Source organism: Salmo trutta, chromosome 5 (genome assembly GCF_901001165.1).
Source record: "Salmo trutta chromosome 5, fSalTru1.1, whole genome shotgun sequence".
Classification (NCBI taxonomy): Eukaryota; Metazoa; Chordata; class Actinopteri; order Salmoniformes; family Salmonidae; genus Salmo; species Salmo trutta.
In genome coordinates this window covers 59,927,666-59,945,119 of record NC_042961.1, presented here as the reverse complement: position 1 = coordinate 59,945,119, position 17,454 = coordinate 59,927,666, and the positions used below count along the sequence as shown (strand labels likewise).

At 45.0% G+C, this 17,454-nt stretch overlaps 1 protein-coding gene across 2 annotated transcripts; it reads left to right on the top strand.

Moving 5' to 3' along the window:
* Position 1: 1 nt before the first annotated feature.
* Positions 2 to 10,304, top strand: LOC115194664 (polyadenylate-binding protein-interacting protein 2B). 2 transcript variants are annotated; one of them, XM_029754537.1, is made up of 4 exons: positions 2 to 229; positions 4,687 to 4,859; positions 6,447 to 6,623; positions 6,801 to 10,304. In XM_029754537.1, the coding sequence occupies exons 2-4, from the start codon at positions 4,698 to 4,700 to the stop codon at positions 6,855 to 6,857; spliced, it is 396 nt and encodes a 131-aa protein (XP_029610397.1). In that variant the 5' UTR covers positions 2 to 229; positions 4,687 to 4,697; the 3' UTR covers positions 6,858 to 10,304. The 2 variants fall into 2 exon arrangements, with proteins under 2 accessions (XP_029610397.1, XP_029610396.1); XM_029754536.1 differs by lacking the exon at positions 2 to 229 and adding an exon at positions 630 to 780.
* The last annotated feature ends 7,150 nt before the right edge of the window (positions 10,305 to 17,454 follow it).

Below are 17,454 nucleotides of genomic sequence, written 5' to 3'. Positions count from 1 at the left end.
CCACGTGACCGTTTTCCTGGCTCGCGGTTGTGGCACAAATCGTGATTTTTTTTTTCTCCGAGGCTCTTTCTCTATGGATTATAACGGGGAAAAACGGACAAAGACGAATATTTACGAATCTTAAAATTGGATGTGTTAAATTGTTTTGTTCTGGGGGTTCTTTCGATAATTGAGGAGCCGCCGTTTAGTTTTTACTACGGGGTTTGTTTACCACATTTCAACTTGGTTGGTGAGTAACGTTACCTATTTATAGGTTAGCGGCTATCGTAGGTTGCTAACAGCTGTGGCTGTGTTTTCAATCTTAACTTGGCAAACCCGTATCGTTCGCTTTGCTTGACTGTTGAATATCTTAAACAAAGCTAGCTAGCTAACGGTAAAGGATGAAGGGAGTTGGCGAGTTTCTAAAAAACACTCGCACTTATCTGTTAAGCATTGTTTACTCTGCTACTAGCTAGCTATACAATGTTTGTCACCATTAAACGTTTAATAGTGTCCGCTATACCGTAATATTTATATTTAATGTTCAACATATACCTCCCGCTGACTTTATGTCTCGCTTACCACACCACTAGTTTTAATGTTAGCCACGCAAGTGTGTGTTTTGGTGAGAGACAGGGGAGGGCGCTTGTTGGCTGTTTGTTCAAGACTGGACCACATGACCACCGTGTTCCTAATGTATTTAGCTAACTAACGTTAGCTAGCCTACGAGTGTGTTGGAAATACGTTTTTTTATTTTGTATTGTTTTTTTTAAGAGGAAACGGTAAAGCAGGGGATGCCAGGTATGACTTTACAACACCCGCCGTCAGTTTTTTTTAAACTTTTTTTTACGTGGATTTCACAGCCAAATATTTGAACTGAATATTGCGTCTTGGCCCGATTCCGTGCGAAATGCCATGCACTGGCCTAGCTAGCAAATGCCAGCTGGCTAGTTTAGTTAGCCTAGCCTAGCTAGCAAATGCCAGCTGGCTAGTTTAGTTAGCCTAGCCTAGCTAGCAAATGCCAACTGGCTAGTCTAGTTAGCCTAGCTAGCAAATGCCAACTGGCTAGTTTAGTTAGCCTAGCTCTAGCTAGCAAATGCCAACTGGCTAGTTTAGTTAGCCTAGCCTAGCTAGCAAATGCCAGCTGGCTAGTTTAGTTAGCCTAGCCTAGCTAGCAAATGCCAGCTGGCTAGTTTAGTTAGCCTAGCCTAGCTAGCAAATGCCAGTTGGCTAGTTTAGTTAGCCTAGCCTAGCTTAGCTAATTGCGTCTCTGACGCATCAATCCAGATGGGAATGGAACTCAAACCTATTGTTAGCCTCGCGTTCTGGCGTTCTAAGTTCTGACATTGCCATTGTTCCATGTTAGTGGGAAATACGTTCTAAGTTAAGCCGTTTCAAAATATTGTTTACCGTTAAACTTTTTATTTTCTTCCGTGGCCGTTAGTTGTGTCGTTATGTTTTCCATGTAGGCCCCCCCCATCCATGATGGTGGTAGTATGTTGTAGCTAGCATCGCCTAGCTAAGCTCTCACAATCCACTTTAACAGCTAGCTATCGTGCTAATTTCATGTGTAGTTGTCGTTTTTTTTTTTTTTTTTTTTTTTGTCATCACTTCATGTGCGGCCTGTTACAACCAACCTTGATGTTAGCCACCATTTGTTTGCGTTTTGGTAAGGTGTGAGACTGGTTTATTAGCCAGATAGCAATGGAAAGGCAGGTTGATGTAGCATCGTTAGCGATCGTTAAATCCATCACCACAAACCTATAGCTAAACTACACCCATTAAGATTTGTCTTAACAGAATTAAGTTAAGCTTTTTAACGAGGCCGAAAATAAGCAATGGTTAATAACTTGTTTATATTTCTCAGAGTATACATGCATACATAAACAAGCCCCTCCCAGCATGCAGCGTGGTTAATAAGTTACACAACAACACCGTGACAACACGTTGACCCCAATACAAATGGCATCAGACTAGCTATATTTACCAGTGATGGCTAACCAGCTAGAAATACACTGTAGCTATTCCATACACAGGTGTGCCATCTTGGCATTGTTGATCTTTCTAAATAAAGAAAACACGTGGCTTCATTTGAAGTTAGCAAATTGTCCTACACTGCAGTAGCAAGCTCGCTAATGTACAAGGGACTGGCAATGTAGCTAGCTGTCCACGTTAGGGTTGCTGTCTCGAAGAGCAGCTAGCTATTGTTGGTTACTGCGTATTTAACGTTCAGATATAGCTAGCTATAGCATTCACACAGGCAGTGAGATCCTCTGCAATGTCACGCAGGTCTCTGACTAGCTGTATTACATAAGCACCAGTCCATGGCCGTACACGTGTTTTTTAATATTTTCAAAATGTGGTGTTTTCCCCTCTCAAGTAGAGGCGTCGCTTCCTCATTCACAATGTTTTCTTTTGTTTCCCTCCCTCTGAATGACAGGGAATGAGTGTAACGTAGTAGAAGTGTGTGTGTGTGTGTGTGTGTGTGTGTGTGTATATATAATACAGGAAACGGTTCGATAAATTGCTTCTCAGCGTGGACTTTGGCGCTTCTACAAGACTTTCCATCAGCCACCAGTGGTTGAACTGTATTCTGACGAGACTGGTCCAAATTCTTTAAATATATATTCGTTGTATTTAATTGAGAAAGGTAGCCATGTAGTCACTAGTCAGGGGTCCGAGTCACTAACCAATGGACTACACAGGCCAGGCGTTGGTCCAAATTCTAATTTAATCAAATAAAATGTATTTATATAGGCCTTCTTACATCAGCTGATATCTCAAAGTGCTGTACAGAAACCCAGCCTAAAACCCCAAACAGCAAGCAGTGCAGGTGTAGAAGCATGGTAGTTAGGAAACACTCCCTAGAAAGGCCAAAACCTAGAGAGGAACCAGGCTATGAGGGATGGCCAGTCCTCTTCTGGCTGTGTCGGGTGGAGATTATAACAGAATATGGCCAATTTACCATCCCCAATCCGATCATACCTCATACAATTCCTATTACCATCAATGCATGCAAAGTATAATACACCTTTATGTGCTTATCTCAATGTTACTTTCAGCCTTATTTAACTATAACTGAAGTCAGTATGGCGCTGTATTGAACTGAAGTCAGTATGGAGCTTGAACCACTGTTCTACCAATCTAGACTTGGCTCAGGGATTGATATTAAGCCCTATTGCCAGACATGAGCAGTCAATCATCAACCTGCTTTGTGGTCGTCCCATTAGACAGGTGACAACAAATAGTTCCACTAGTCTAGTCTGGTCTTTCTGGTTCTTCCCCGGTGTGTAGGTGAAAATAGTTACTTGGGTAAGGGATCATAATCATTAGGCAACCAAAAAAATACTCCTGATTTTCCCCCGAGGGCGAGTGCCTTTTCAGACGTTAAAGGGAATATTGCATAATTAGGTTGCTTTTAAATTTTTTGATTTGGTTTCATCCTTCCAACTAAAAGTCCCAATACGACATATCACTTTACATTTGTATTTTGGGGCCTGTAAGCATTTCACTGTTAGTCTACACCTGTTTGTTTACCAAGCAAGTGACGAATACAATTAGATTGGATCTTTATCATCTACTAGCAACAGAACATGGGCACTTTAGTACCTACTTCAAATGGCAAAATTTAGAAGTGTATTAGTAACTTTTTTTTAATTGATTATACATTTTTACATTTTAGTCATTTAGCAGACGCTCTTATCCAGAGCGACTTACAGTAGTGAATGCATACATATCTTTTTTTCCCCCCGTACTGGCCCCCCGTGGGAATCGAACCCACAACCCTGGCGTTGCAAACACCATGCTTTACCAACTGAGCCACAGGGAAGCCGTATATTCCATCTACGTTAGATTTGTGGAATATATATATCAGTGCCACCCTTTCCTTTTTTTAAAAAATGTCAATCCCTGGCCTGGCTACTTCATTCCTCGATCTGCCAGACAGTTTGTCTGATGGGCTTTAGTTAGTCAATGATTTATAGTTTGTACAGTCCTGGTGTCATTTAGGACCGTTCTAGAGATAACAGAAGGCCTGTGAATTATGTTATGGTGCTCTATTGTATGTGTGTGTTGTAGTATTCTACTATTTTTATGGATGCTGTTTATCTACAATGTTGTTTTTGTAAACTCCTGCAGAACTGCCTTCCAGTGTTTCTCAGGCTGGTTGTCAATGTGATGTTTAGTGAATTGGCCTATTTTTAGGTTTTAAAGGTGGAGGTAGACTGTAGGGTTCAGTGTTTCCTCCAGGAAGAATTTGTAGCAGTTGGGGGGGAAAATGTTACAGTGAGGGGGTTTGGGTACACCCCCCACCCCCCCTGATACAATTTTTTAAGTAGAATGCTCAGTTCTGGGGACTTTTTAAAAGGATGTTGTACTCAAATGAATGGGGGAACATTTTGCCCAATAACATATTAGTACGATTATTTGTTACAATTATTTTAACAGATTGGACAATGCATATTACCAAGCCAAAAAAAAAAAACTGCTTCCAAATGCTCTGTGACCACCAGCCAATGACAAAATCTACAAGCATTTAGCTGGTGTTAATTTCCACCCTGGGCGCAGCGGCACAGCTAAATTGCTGCAGTGGAAACACTGGTAGGGTTGTCACAATGCCAGTATTACTCAGAAATACCAAGGAAATCAAACAAGAAGTGTTGTGTGTGTGTGTGTAACCATGCTTCTTCATCTCTCTGGTCCCATCAGAGCCGTCGGAGATGAGTGGTCCCGAGGTAGTGAAGACGCCGGGGGGTGGGGCTCCGGGGAAGGAAGGCAAGGAGCCTGTAGCAAATGGGCATCCAGGAGAGGGTGATCAGGGAGGAGACGATCCCTTTGCTGAGTACATGTGGATGGAGAACGAGGATGTTTACAACAGACAGGTTGGTGTACACACACACACACACATAGACAGTTAGTCCCAGATGTGTCTGCTTGATCTGTCTTATTAAGAGGAAACCCTTTAGAGGTGGACTCCAACCACACACCATTCTCTCTCTCTCTCTCCCTCTCTCGCTCACTCTCTCTCCCTCTCTCTGTGTGTTGTGTAATGTTTTTTTTTTGTGTAATGAGGGTGTCTCATTACAGTAAGACGAGTCTTCATCCCTTGTCTATCCCTCTCTCTCCTCCATTTCTATACTGGGCACTGAGAACAGATCATTTCAGCCTGGCTCACTGATAAACTACTACTAGTGTCCTGTCTGAAGAGGAGTTCCTGGAGCGTTGTTTTGCTCTCACTCCATCTCTCCTCTCCCTCCATGTACACTACTGACTAAAAGTATGTGGACACCTGCTTGTTGAACATCTCATTCCAAAAACATGGGCATTAATATGGAGTTGGTCCCCCCCCTTTGCTGTTATAACAGCCTCCACTCTTCGGGGGAAGATTTTCTACTAGATGTTGGCACATTTGCTGCAGGGACTTACTTCCATTCAGCCAAGAGCATTAGTGAGGTCAGGCACTGATGTTGAGCGATTAGGGCTGGCTCGCAGTCGGCGTTCCAATTCATCCCAAAGGATTGATGGGGTTGAGGTCAGGGCTCTGTGCAGGTCAGTCAAGTTCTTCCACACCGATCTCGACAAAACCAATTCTGTATGGACCTCACTTTGTGCACGGGGGCATTGTCATGCTGAAACAGGAAAGGGCCTTCCCCAAACTGTTGCCACAAAGTTGGAAGCACAGAATTGTCTAGAATGTCATTGTATGCTGTAGCGTTAAAATTTCCCTTCACTGGAACTAAGGGGTTTAGCCCGAACCATGATAAACAGCCCCAGACCATTATTCCTCCTCCACTAAACATTACAGTTGGCACTATGCATTAGGGCAGGTAGCGTTTTCCTGGCATCCGCCAAACGTATATTCGTTTTATATTCGTTTTTGCCAGATGAAGTGTGATTCATCACTCCAGAGAACGCGTTTCCACTGCTCCAGAGTCCAATGGAGGCGAGCTTTACACCACTCCAGCCGACGCTTGTCATTGCGCATGGTGATTTTAGGCTTGTGTGCGGCTGCTCGGCCATGGAAACCCATTTCATGAAGCTCCTGATGAACAGTTCTTGTGCTGATGTTGCTTCCAGAGGCAGTTTGGAACTCCGTAGTGAATGTCGCAACTGAGGACAGAGGATTTTTCCGTGCATCAGCACTCAGCGGTCCTGTTCTGTGAGCTTGTGTGGCCTACCACTTTGCGCTTGAGCTGTTGTTGCTCCAAGACGTTTCCACTTCACAATAATAGCACTTACAGTTGACTGGGGCAGCAGGGCAGAAATTTGACGAACTGACTTGTTGGAACGGTAGCATCCTATGACGGTGCCATGTTGAAAGTCACTGAGCTCTTCAGTAAGGCCATTCTACTGACAGTGTTTGTCTATGGAGATTGCATGGCAGTGTGCTCGATTTTTATACACCTGTCAGCAACGGTTGTGGCTGAAATAGCTATGTCTCTCTGTCTCTCTCTCTCTCTCTCTGTCAGGTTGAAGAGGAGTTGTTGGAGCAGGAGTTCTTGGAGCGTTGTTTCCAGGAGATGTTGGATGAGGAGGACCAGGATTGGTTCATCCCGGCCAGGGACCTCCCCTCGGGGGTGGGCCAGATCCAGCAGCAGCTTAACGGCCTGTCAGTCAGCGACGGAGGAAACGCAGAGGAGATGGCGGTGAGGAGACACAGCGGAACACACACGTCAGAGAACACATCCACCAAATATATGTACAACAATAGACCGCCATCTTGTAATGTGTGTGTAAAATTAGTTTTGTACAATTGAATGGTTCTCACTTTCTTTTGTCCTTTATTTAATCCCACCATCACTCCACTCCATGTCTCCCTGCAGAGGAAGAGCAACTTGAACCCCGATGCGAAGGAGTTCGTTCCAGGAGTGAAATACTAGGAGTCCCCCTCACCCCCAGGGAGCGCCCACGCACACACAAGCACGATCTCACACACCCTCGCAGAGACTCTGGCGTCCTCAACCGGAACACACACACACACACCGAACAACACACACAGGTCCAGGGCGTGTAGGTAGAAACCCATAGGAGGGTGGGGGGACTTTTATTTTGATTTTCTGTTTGTTTGATGGTTAACTAAGGGACAGGGTGGGGGGGTGTCAGTGAATAAAACCCTATAGAGGGAGCTGCTGCTCCATGTACACTATTCCCTATGTAGTGCACTACTTTTGACCAGGGCCCATGGGCTTGAGTCCATAGGGAACAGGGTACCTTTTCGGACGCACACCGAGACGTACATATACAGAGAAACTCTGAGATTTTCCGACTTTTTCACGGTTGCCATGTTGGCACCTAAAAGCTCCATGATATTGCAACAGGCAAATAGCAAATGACACCCCGTTCCACCTTTTTATTGTGCACTATCTGGTCCAAAGTAGTACACTACATAGGGAATAGGGTGCCATTTTGAGATCTGCATTTATACTTTTCATGGCTGCCATGTTTGTGCCGGATTGTTCCACAACATTACCATTCTAATTGGAATCCAACTAAGAATGTTCTTGTTGCTATAGAATGACCCGGCGCCAACATGGATGACAGACAGTTGTCCGTTCTAGAACTCTGTACATCTACGTACCTCCGGTTACAATATGACATCTTAATGACTCTGTTCAATAGGTCGTTTATCAATAAAACGTCACAATACGCATGTGCAGAGGTTTTGAATTGCCTGCTGAGGGGGGCAAGGAGACTCCCTAGACTCCGCTAAAACCGTTGACAACTGCGTGCCGTTTTCAAGGGATTGTTAAATATCTGGTTGTAATATCATCTCCTCTTGAAGCCCAGAGTCAAAAATACAAACGTCAGATTATTCCACATTTGTCTCTATCATCAGTTTATAAAGTAACTGCATGCTTTCCATGATCAGTAAACATCAATTGATCATGGAATTTCAGATACGCGAGGGTAGCCTCACGATAAATCTCAATCTTGACCGCCATTGATTGGATATTTGAGTGATAGAAAGGAGAGCTATACCTGACAAGTATGAACGGGTTTAGGTTCATTTCCCATCTGTTGTGGGCTCTGCCAGTCAAGCAGCAGAAGGCCGCATTTGCAGATGTACTGTTAGCTGATAATGTTTACTTTGCTAGCTACTGGTAGAAACTTTGTACAGTTGGCTAAACATATAGTGGTAATGTACTTTTTTTTTTCTCCAACCAACGTAGGCCTACCTAGCAACGTTAGCTAACATTATCCCCTTTACAACATTGTTTTTAAGAGCGTTTTAATCCCTATTGCTGCTGACAGAAGTGATAGAGAATACATTGATTGATGTACCACGTCAATGTGGCTAGCTAACGGCAGATTGCGTCAATGTGGCTAGCTAACGGCAGATTGCGTCAATGTGGCTAGCTAACGGCAGATTGCGTCAATGTGGCTAGCTAACGGCAGATTGCGTCAGTGTGGCTAGCTAACGGCAGATTGCGTCAGTGTGGCTAGCTAACGGCAGATTGCGTCAGTGTGGCTAGCTAACGGCAGATTGCGTCAGTGTGGCTAGCTAACGGCAGATTGCGTCAGTGTGGCTAGCTAACGGCAGATTGCGTCAGTGTGGCTAGCTAACGGCAGATTGCGTCAGTGTGGCTAGCTAACGGCAGATTGCGTCAGTGTGGCTAGCTAACGGCAGATTGCGTCAGTGTGGCTAGCTAACGGCAGATTGCGTCAGTGTGGCTAGCTAGCGGCGTCAGTGTGGCTAGCTAGCGGCGTCAGTGTGGCTAGCTAGCGGCGTCAGTGTGGCTAGCTAGCGGCGTCAGTGTGGCTAGCTAGCGGCGTCAGTGTGGCTAGCTAGCGGCGTCAGTGTGGCTAGCTAGCGGCGTCAGTGTGGCTAGCTAGCGGCGTCAATGTGGCTAGCTAGCGGCGTCAATGTGGCTAGCTAGCGGCGTCAATGTGGCTAGCTAGCGGCGTCAACGTGGCTAGCTAACGGCAGATTGCGTCAATGTGGCTAGCTAACTTTCAGGGGATAAACTAAACTAGATGGCTATATCCAGATATCGTTTGATTTGCTTGTCCTCTAGTGGTGGTGACCGTAGTCCACTTGACCAAGATGAGGACTTGTCTATGTCAAGCTCTTTCCACAAGCCTAATCTCTGATGAAGCAAGCTAAATTTTGTTGTCTGGAAATCTATTTTGCTACATGCCAAATTAATAGGCTACTCTCACGTATCTAAAAGTACACGATCAATTGATGTTTATTGATCATGAAAGCATGCAGTTACTTGCTGTATAACTCTTGAGTATGCTCTTCAAGGGTTGATGAAAACAGTTATTTAACAATCCCTAAAATGGCACATAGTTGTCAATGGTTTTAGCGGAGCTAGAGGTCTCCTTTCCCCCCCTAGCAGCCAACTCGAACACTCTGCACTGTATTGTGATGTTTTTATTGATAACCACCTGCAGACCTGCCTAAATTTCCTCTTACTACATCATAAACACTCTCTGTGTAGAGCGGTTTTTATTTCTCATGGGTCTCGTTCCAAACCAGTTACTCCTCTCCTATCCCCTAACCCCTTGTGGATGAAAAGATTGAGGTTCTATCCCCCATATCAGAACCTGGATCTGAAAGGTAGGGCTGTATGGGGAGTATTTGAATTGTCACCCTTTTTGATGGTTCTAAGTGAACAAGGGTGTAGGGGTTAGGGTATTTAGTGTTTGGAACGAGGCTGTTCTCTCTGGCTTGCATCTCAAATGGCACCCTGTTCCCCGTACAGTGTTCTACTTTTACCCAGAACCCAACGGGCTCATGTCAAAAGTAGTGCACTAAATAAGGAATAGGGTTCAGTTTGGGATGCGGCCTGTCTCCGTACTGAAAGAATGGAAGCATCATGTTGAACTCTGTTGGTTCAATCGTGTTTATATAAACACCTGATCAGGCTCTGTTTTAAAATTTAAATCTCATTTATTTTGTCTTTCGAGGAGCAAAGTTGTTTTGTCTCTCTTGGGTTGCCGTAGCCTGTGGTCAAAACGGGAATTGGAAATGAATTCCAAATGGCACCCATATTCCCTCGTATAGTGCCCTACTTTTGATCAGGGCCCATGGGGCTCCCAATGGTAGTGCACTACATGGGCAATAGGGTGCCATTTTGAGGTTCATACTAGTCTGTCTTTAGCTCAGTGTCTAGGGGAGGTTCTAATGAATGGGCGGGACTTGAGGTCAGGTTGACTAATCACAGGCCACGTGCACGCTGGGTCAACCAATAAGAATTGTCCGCCGAGTGGATTTACATAAATCATTTTTTTTTTGTGAATTTTGAGTTGGAAAGTCCTGACAACACAGTATGAATTTCAATACAAAAAAAAAAGATTAAAGATGAAAAACTGCAGGTAAATGTCTGGTTGTCTTTGTCAACTTGTTTAGGAGTTATTTCTCAACGTTAGGAGGAAGGAAAGATTGTCATGTTAAAGTTGATGAGCACAAACAGAAAGGGAAAGTTTATCTTGGAAGTCTTCCAGGGAGATTGGTTTATAACCGAGGCACTGCAGGCTGCTCTGCCCTGACGTAGGATTTTTCAGAGCAGCTCTGCTCTACACCACCACTAGGTACATGGCTCCACCTTCCCTCCACAACCTGCTCAAAGACAACGCCGATGGGTTTAGGTGCTGTTCCAAAGGTTTAAGGAGAATGTATTGAGGAACAGCCATGATTCTTTTGTATTGCATGTGTAACTTCAGGATAATTCGGGAAAGTAACGGAATTTCAAACAGACGAAGGGATGTTTTTTCCTGACTGTTTATTTGTGATAATTTGCTGGGGGGGGGGACATAACTATATGAAGCTCAAAGTGAGGAGGATGAAGGCTGTTGGTCAGTGGCTGGTGTTCTGGACCGGTCCTGACATGGGAGTCTGGTGAGGAGGATGAAGGCTGTTGGTCAGTAGCTGGTGTTCTGGACCGGTCCTGAGACGGGACATTGGGAGTCTGGTGAGGAGGATGTGTTGCATCTGAAAATAGCACCTTATTCACTACATAGGGAAACTACTGGTCCATAGGGGCACTACTGGTCCATAGGGAAACTACTGGTCCATAGGGAAACTACTGGTCCACAGTTCCCTATGTAGGGAATAGGTGCCATTTGGGACGCATTCATGGTGTGTTAATGGGAACAGTATGATGATGTTGCTACTTCTGAGATGCTGCTCTACTACTTCAGTGTTCAGCATAATGACTTGCAGTACAGCATGTGACCTTTTGTTGGCCTAATATCACACACACACACACACACACACTCGTACCATAGTTAGCCTCGTACACATCTTTCTTTTTTTATTTAACCTTTATTTAACTACGCAAGTTAAGAACAAATTCATATTTACAAAGACGGCCTACCAAAAGGCGTCCTGCGGGGACGGGGGCCTGGGATTAAAAATACAAAATATAGGACAAAACACAATTCACGACGAGAGACAACACTACATAAAGCGAGACCTAAGACGACAACACAGTATGGTAGCAACACAACACGGTAGCGACACAAAACATGGTACAAATATTATTGGGCACAGACAACAGCACAAAGGGCAAGAAGGAGATACATCAATACATCACACAAAGCAGCCACAACTGTCAGTAAGGGTGTCCATGATTGAGTCTGAATGAAGGGATTGAGATAAAACGGTCTAGTTTGAGTGTTTGTTGCAGCTCATTCCAGTCACTAGCTGCAGTGAACTGAAAAGAGCAGCGACCCAGGGATGTGTGTGGTTTGGGGACCTTTAACAGAATGTCAAATCAAAGTTTATTTGTCATGTGCGCCGAATACAACAGGTGTAGTAGACCTTACAGTGAAATGCTGAATACAACAGGTGTAGTAGACCTTACAGTGAAATGCTGAATACAACAGGTGTAGTAGACCTTACAGTGAAATGCTGAATACAACAGGTGTAGTAGACCTTACAGTGAAATGCTGAATACAACAGGTGTAGTAGACCTTACAGTGAAATGCTGAATACAACAGGTGTAGTAGACCTTACAGTGAAATGCTGAATACAACAGGTGTAGTAGACCTTACAGTGAAATGCTTACTTACAGGCTCTAACCAATAGTGCAAAAAAGGTGTTAGGTGAACAATATGTAGGTAAACATTTACATTTAAGTCATTTAGCAGACGCTCTTATCCAGAGCGACTTACAAATTGGTGCATTCACCTTATGATATCCAGTGGAACAACCACTTTACAATAGTACATCTATATCTTTTAGGGGGGGGGGTTAGAAGGATTACTTTATCCTATCCTAGGTAAAGAAATAAAACAGTAAAAAGACAGGCTGTATACAGTAGCGAGGCTACATACAGACACCGGTTAGTCAGGCTTATTGAGGTAGTATGTACATGTGGGTATGGTTAAAGTGACTATGCAAATATGATGAACAGAGAGTAGCAGTAGCGTAAAAGAGGGGTTGGCGGGTGGTGGGACACAATGCAGATGGCCCGGTTAGCCAATGTGCGGGAGCACTGGTTGGTCGGCCCAATTGAGGTAGTATGTACATGAATGTATAGTTAAAGTGACTATGCATATGATAAACAGAGAGTAGCAGCAGTGTAAAAGAGGGGTTGGGGGGGCTCACAATGCAGATAGCCCGGTTAGCCATTTGATTACCTGTTCAGGAGTCTTATGGCTTGGGGGTAAAAACTGTTGAGAAGCCTTTGTCCTAGACTTGGCGCTCCGGTACCGCTTGCCATGTGGTAGTAGAGAGAACAGTCTATGACTGGGGTGGCTGGGGTCTTCGACAATTTGTAGGGCCTTCCTCTGACACCGCCTGGTGTAGAGGTCCTGGGTGGCAGGCAGCTTAGCCCCAGTGATGTACTGGGCCGTACGCACTACCCTCTGTAGTGCCTTGCGGTCAGAGGCCGAGCAATTGCTGTACCAGGCAGTGATGCAACAAGTCAGGATGCTCTCGATGTTGCAGCTGTAGAACCTTTTGAGGATCTCAGGACCCATGCCAAATCTTTTTAGTTTCCTGAGGGGGAATAGGCTTTGTCGTGCCCTCTTCACGACTGTCTTGGTGTGTTTGGACCATTTTAGTTTGTTGTTGAGGTGGACACCAAGGAACTTGAAGCTCTCAACCTGCTCCACTGCAGCCCGTCGATGAGAATGGGGGAGAGCTCGGTCCTCCTTTTCCTGTAGTCCACAATCAAATTCAAGGCACGCCATGTTGTCATGAGCTCCAGGAAACCGAACCAAGGTACTGAATTTTCTACGTGAAAAAGCCCAGGTTCAGGACAGGGTACTGGGCAGAGGTAAGATAGTGGGTGATTGTTTATGTCTGATGGCCTGGAGATAGAAGCTGTTTATCAGTCCCAGCTTTGATGCACCTGTACTGACCTCGCCTTCTGGATGGTAGCGATGTAAACAGGCCATGGCTCGAGTTGTTGTCCTTAATTATCTTTTTGGCCTTCCTGTGACATCAGGTGCTGTAGGTGTCCTGGAGGGCAGGTAGTTTGCCCCCGGTGATGCGTTGTGCAGACCACACCACCCTCTGGAGAGCTTTGCGGTTGCGGGCGGTGCAGTTGCTGTACCAGGCGGTGATACAGCCTGACAGGATGCTCTCGATTGTGCATCTGTAAAAGTTTATCAGTGTTTTGGGTGATAAGCCACATTTCTTCAGCCTCCTGAGGTTGAAGAGGCACTGTTGCGCCTTCTTCACCACACTGTCTGTGTGGGTGGACCATTTCAGTTTGTCTGTGATGTGTGCGCCGAGGAGCTTAAAACTTTTCACCTTCTCCACTGCTGTCCCTTCGATGTGAATAGGGGGGTTGTGAATAGGGGGGATGTGAATAGGGGGGTTGTGAATAGGGGGATGCTCCCTCTGCTGTTTCCTGAAGTCCATGATCATCCCCTTTTGTTTTGTTGATGTTGAGTGAGAGGTTGTTTTCCTGACACCACACTCTGAGTGCCCTCACCTCCTCCCTGTAGGCTGTCTAGTCATTGTTGTCATCAGCAAACTTGATAATTGAGTTGGAGATGTGGGTGAACAGGGAGTACAGGAGGGGGGTGAGCATGCACCCCTGTGGGACCCTCGTGTTGAGGATCAGCGTAGTGGAGGTGTTGTTGCCTACCTTCACCACCTGGGGTTAGCCCGTCAGGAAGTCCAGGACCCAGTTGCACAGGGTGGGGTTTGGACCCAGGGTCCTGATCTTAATGATGAGCCTGGAGGTGTTGAAGGCTGAGCTATAGTCAAACAGCATTCTTTCATAGGTATTCCTCTAGTCCAGATGGGATAAGGCAGTGTGTCGTGCTATGGCGATTGCGTTGCCTGTGGTTCGGTTGTGGCGGTATGCGAATTGTAGTGGGTTTATGTTCTCAGGTAAGATGATATGGTCCTTAACTAGCCTCTAAAAGCACTTCATGATGAGAGAAGTGAGTCCTACGGGGCGATTAGTCATTTAGTTCAGTTACCTTCACTAGGGACCATCTCTCTCTCTCTCACGCACACACATACTACACTGTGTTTTCCCACTAGGGACCATGTAGTATATGGAGGGCTGGGTTCCTCTGAAGGCCCGGGTCAGCAAACCAAACTTATCAGCATACTCTGTCACCCTGGGACAGGGGAATAAAGATGGAAGAGAGTGATGGAGGGCTAAGAAATGATGGGAGAGAGTGACGGAGGAGAAGAAATATGGGAATGAGTGACGGAGCTGAAGAAAGAATAGGAGAGAGTGATGGAGCTGAAGAAAGAATAGGAGAGAGTGATGGAGCTGAAGAAAGATGGGGGAAGAAATATGATGGGGCAAAAGGATGTATAGGTCAAATATTTTGTGCTGAGGATGTGTTGTCTATCTCAAAGCACAAATCTGAATACTTACACAAATCTGAATATTTACACAAATCTGAAATGTAAAAAAGATGTGAAGACGAGTTTTAGTGGCGAGATTGAATCCCCAGCGCTGAAGATCCACTTTATAGCGCGAGTGAAATTTAAAGGTAATCTCTGATTGAGCCGACATACGCAGCATTTTGCGTGAATGCAATCTCTGCGAATGTGGAAACAATACCTTTAAATTTCAATCGTACTATTGCGCAGATCTTCACTGCAGATTAAGAGCAGCAGGTAGCATAGCAGGTAACCGAAAGGACGTTGGTTTGAATCCCCGAGTTGGCAAGGTGGAAAAATATGACGTTATTTCCTTGAGCAAGGCAGTTAAGCCCCAACAACAAAGGCAGCCACCCGCACCAATCTGATTCAGAGTTTTGGTTAAATGCGTTAGACACATTTCGGGTGAAGGCATATCCTTTCCCCCTTCCCTTAAATCTATGCCTGACTATAGATGGACTCTTTGCAGTAATTATAGAGCAGCAGTGGGTGTGTTAGGCAAGAGGTGAGTAAGTAGGCCTCGTCCGAGCCAGAACGGCCCATAAACCAAAGGTGATCCTACCAGGGCTGTTTGTGTTTGAAGCTTGGGTGAGGGAAGCGTTCAAAAACAGAGTGTTGTACCACTGTTTGTAATCGATGTATAGGTGAGCGTTCAGAGTCATACCAGGGCTGTTTGTGTTTGTAGCTTGATGCTCTTCTCTGCTGGACTGAAGCTGGTGGAGTAGTTGGGAGACACACACGCGTTTGTTTTACTATACTTGGGGGGACCCATAACATTTAACATTTAACATTTACAATCCTATTTTCCCTAATTGTAATCCTGACCTTTAAGCCAAAAATAGCCTTTTTCGTTGTGGGGACTAGTGAAATGTTTCTTGTTTTAACATAGTCAAACCAAACCACACACACACGGATCAAGTGTAAGGTGGACTTACGGTCTAGTTAATAGTGTCAGTTGTGTTAGATAATTAGGTGTAGGTTGGTCAGTGGTCGCTCCCCAGTGGTCAGACTAAGATAAGACAGAAAAATGAGAGGAGCCATCACGTCTGTCCTTTCTTGTTTGAAAGTTACGCGTTTAGCACCCCAAGCAGAGTTGCAAAACACAATTCGTACAGCAGAGAGGTTGTCTTTGAGTCACCAGTATAGACACATCCATTAAAGTATTGTCAGGTCTGGTGTGCTTACATCTATGGCTGGTGGTGTGTGTGTACCTACCTACCACAGGAGGTTGACTGGCACCTTAATGGGGGAGGACAGGCTCATGGTAATGGCTGGAGCGGAATGAGTGGAATTCGTATCAAATACATCAAACATATGGTTTCCATGGTGTTTGATGCCGTTCCATTGACTCCGTTCCAGCCTTTATTATGAGCCGTCCTCCCCTCAGCAGCCTGTTGGTGGTCTTATAGCAGAACCTCCTAAACACGGCCCAGTGCCACTGTCCATCTACAGACCGGAGACACAGGAACACTGTCATTCAGATGGTGACAGGAGTACTATTCATGATTCTCCCTGTGAAGTGCTCGTCTGGATATCAGTTAGTTTAGCTATCATTCCCCCCCTCATGTCTTGCTAAACATCAACACAATCTTTGGCATATGACACGGAGTACAACGTCAGCTAAGTAGGCAGGTACCCAGGTGACTAAAGCGCTACACATCTCCAACTAAAGCCGACCAAACCGCCATAATGCAACGGTTGGTTAAAGAATCAGCCTTGTGTGTAGCATCAGTTGGTCACCATAGTTACTTTAAGTCCCCAACATGTAGAATCAGCCGTGGAAAAACTACCCACCACATCAATAGATAGTTATCTGATGTTGTTGGATAGATTTGTAGAAGTCTTACACACACACACACACACACACACACACACACCCCTTCAAAGCTCATCCCACTCACCTTGTGCGGGGCGTGCAAGTTTGCGGTGCACCTGTAGAGGCTCAATGAAGACAGTCCTGTAGGTCTGAAGAGGACCTTGAGGGCAGGGATTAAAAGTGTTCAACTGTTTCTCAATGTCTTCCTCTTTCGCTCATAGACAGTGGAGACAAAATAGACTTTCTTACATGACACATCAGGGCTCAATGGAATTCCTTTCAACGGTATATATAAGAGTACAGGCAAATCTGTCGTATGTGAACAGCGCAATAGCTGAACCATTGACTTGAACTCGTTTGGTGGTATTGAATTAGGTAGGCCTACCTCACAAAAACAAACGGATTTTACCTTACCTTCCGGCTTGTCATAATATTTATCTGGTTTTTACAGTCTCCCATTCAATCTATCACTTTACCAGAGTGAGAAAGCAGCCAGTGTGTGGACACAGCTGATGTGAACTTCTACAGGAGAATGTCTCTTTACACTCTCTGGATTAGAAACGGAATGTTAGAACTATGATGTTAGAACTATGATGTCACACTGGTTAGAACTTGCTCTGCTGTGTCCTTTGGAATAGAATGTTGTGACTCATAGAATGTCATATCACAACAATCCATAACCATGATGTCACAATGGCTGTTCTGACCAATCCAAGCCATGGTTATGTAGCTTGCCTTGTGCCATGGTTATGTAGCTTGCCTTGTGCCATGGTTATGTAGCTTGCCTTGTGCCATGGTTATGTAGCTTGCCTTGTGCCATGGTTATGTAGCTTGCCTTGTGCCATGGTTATGT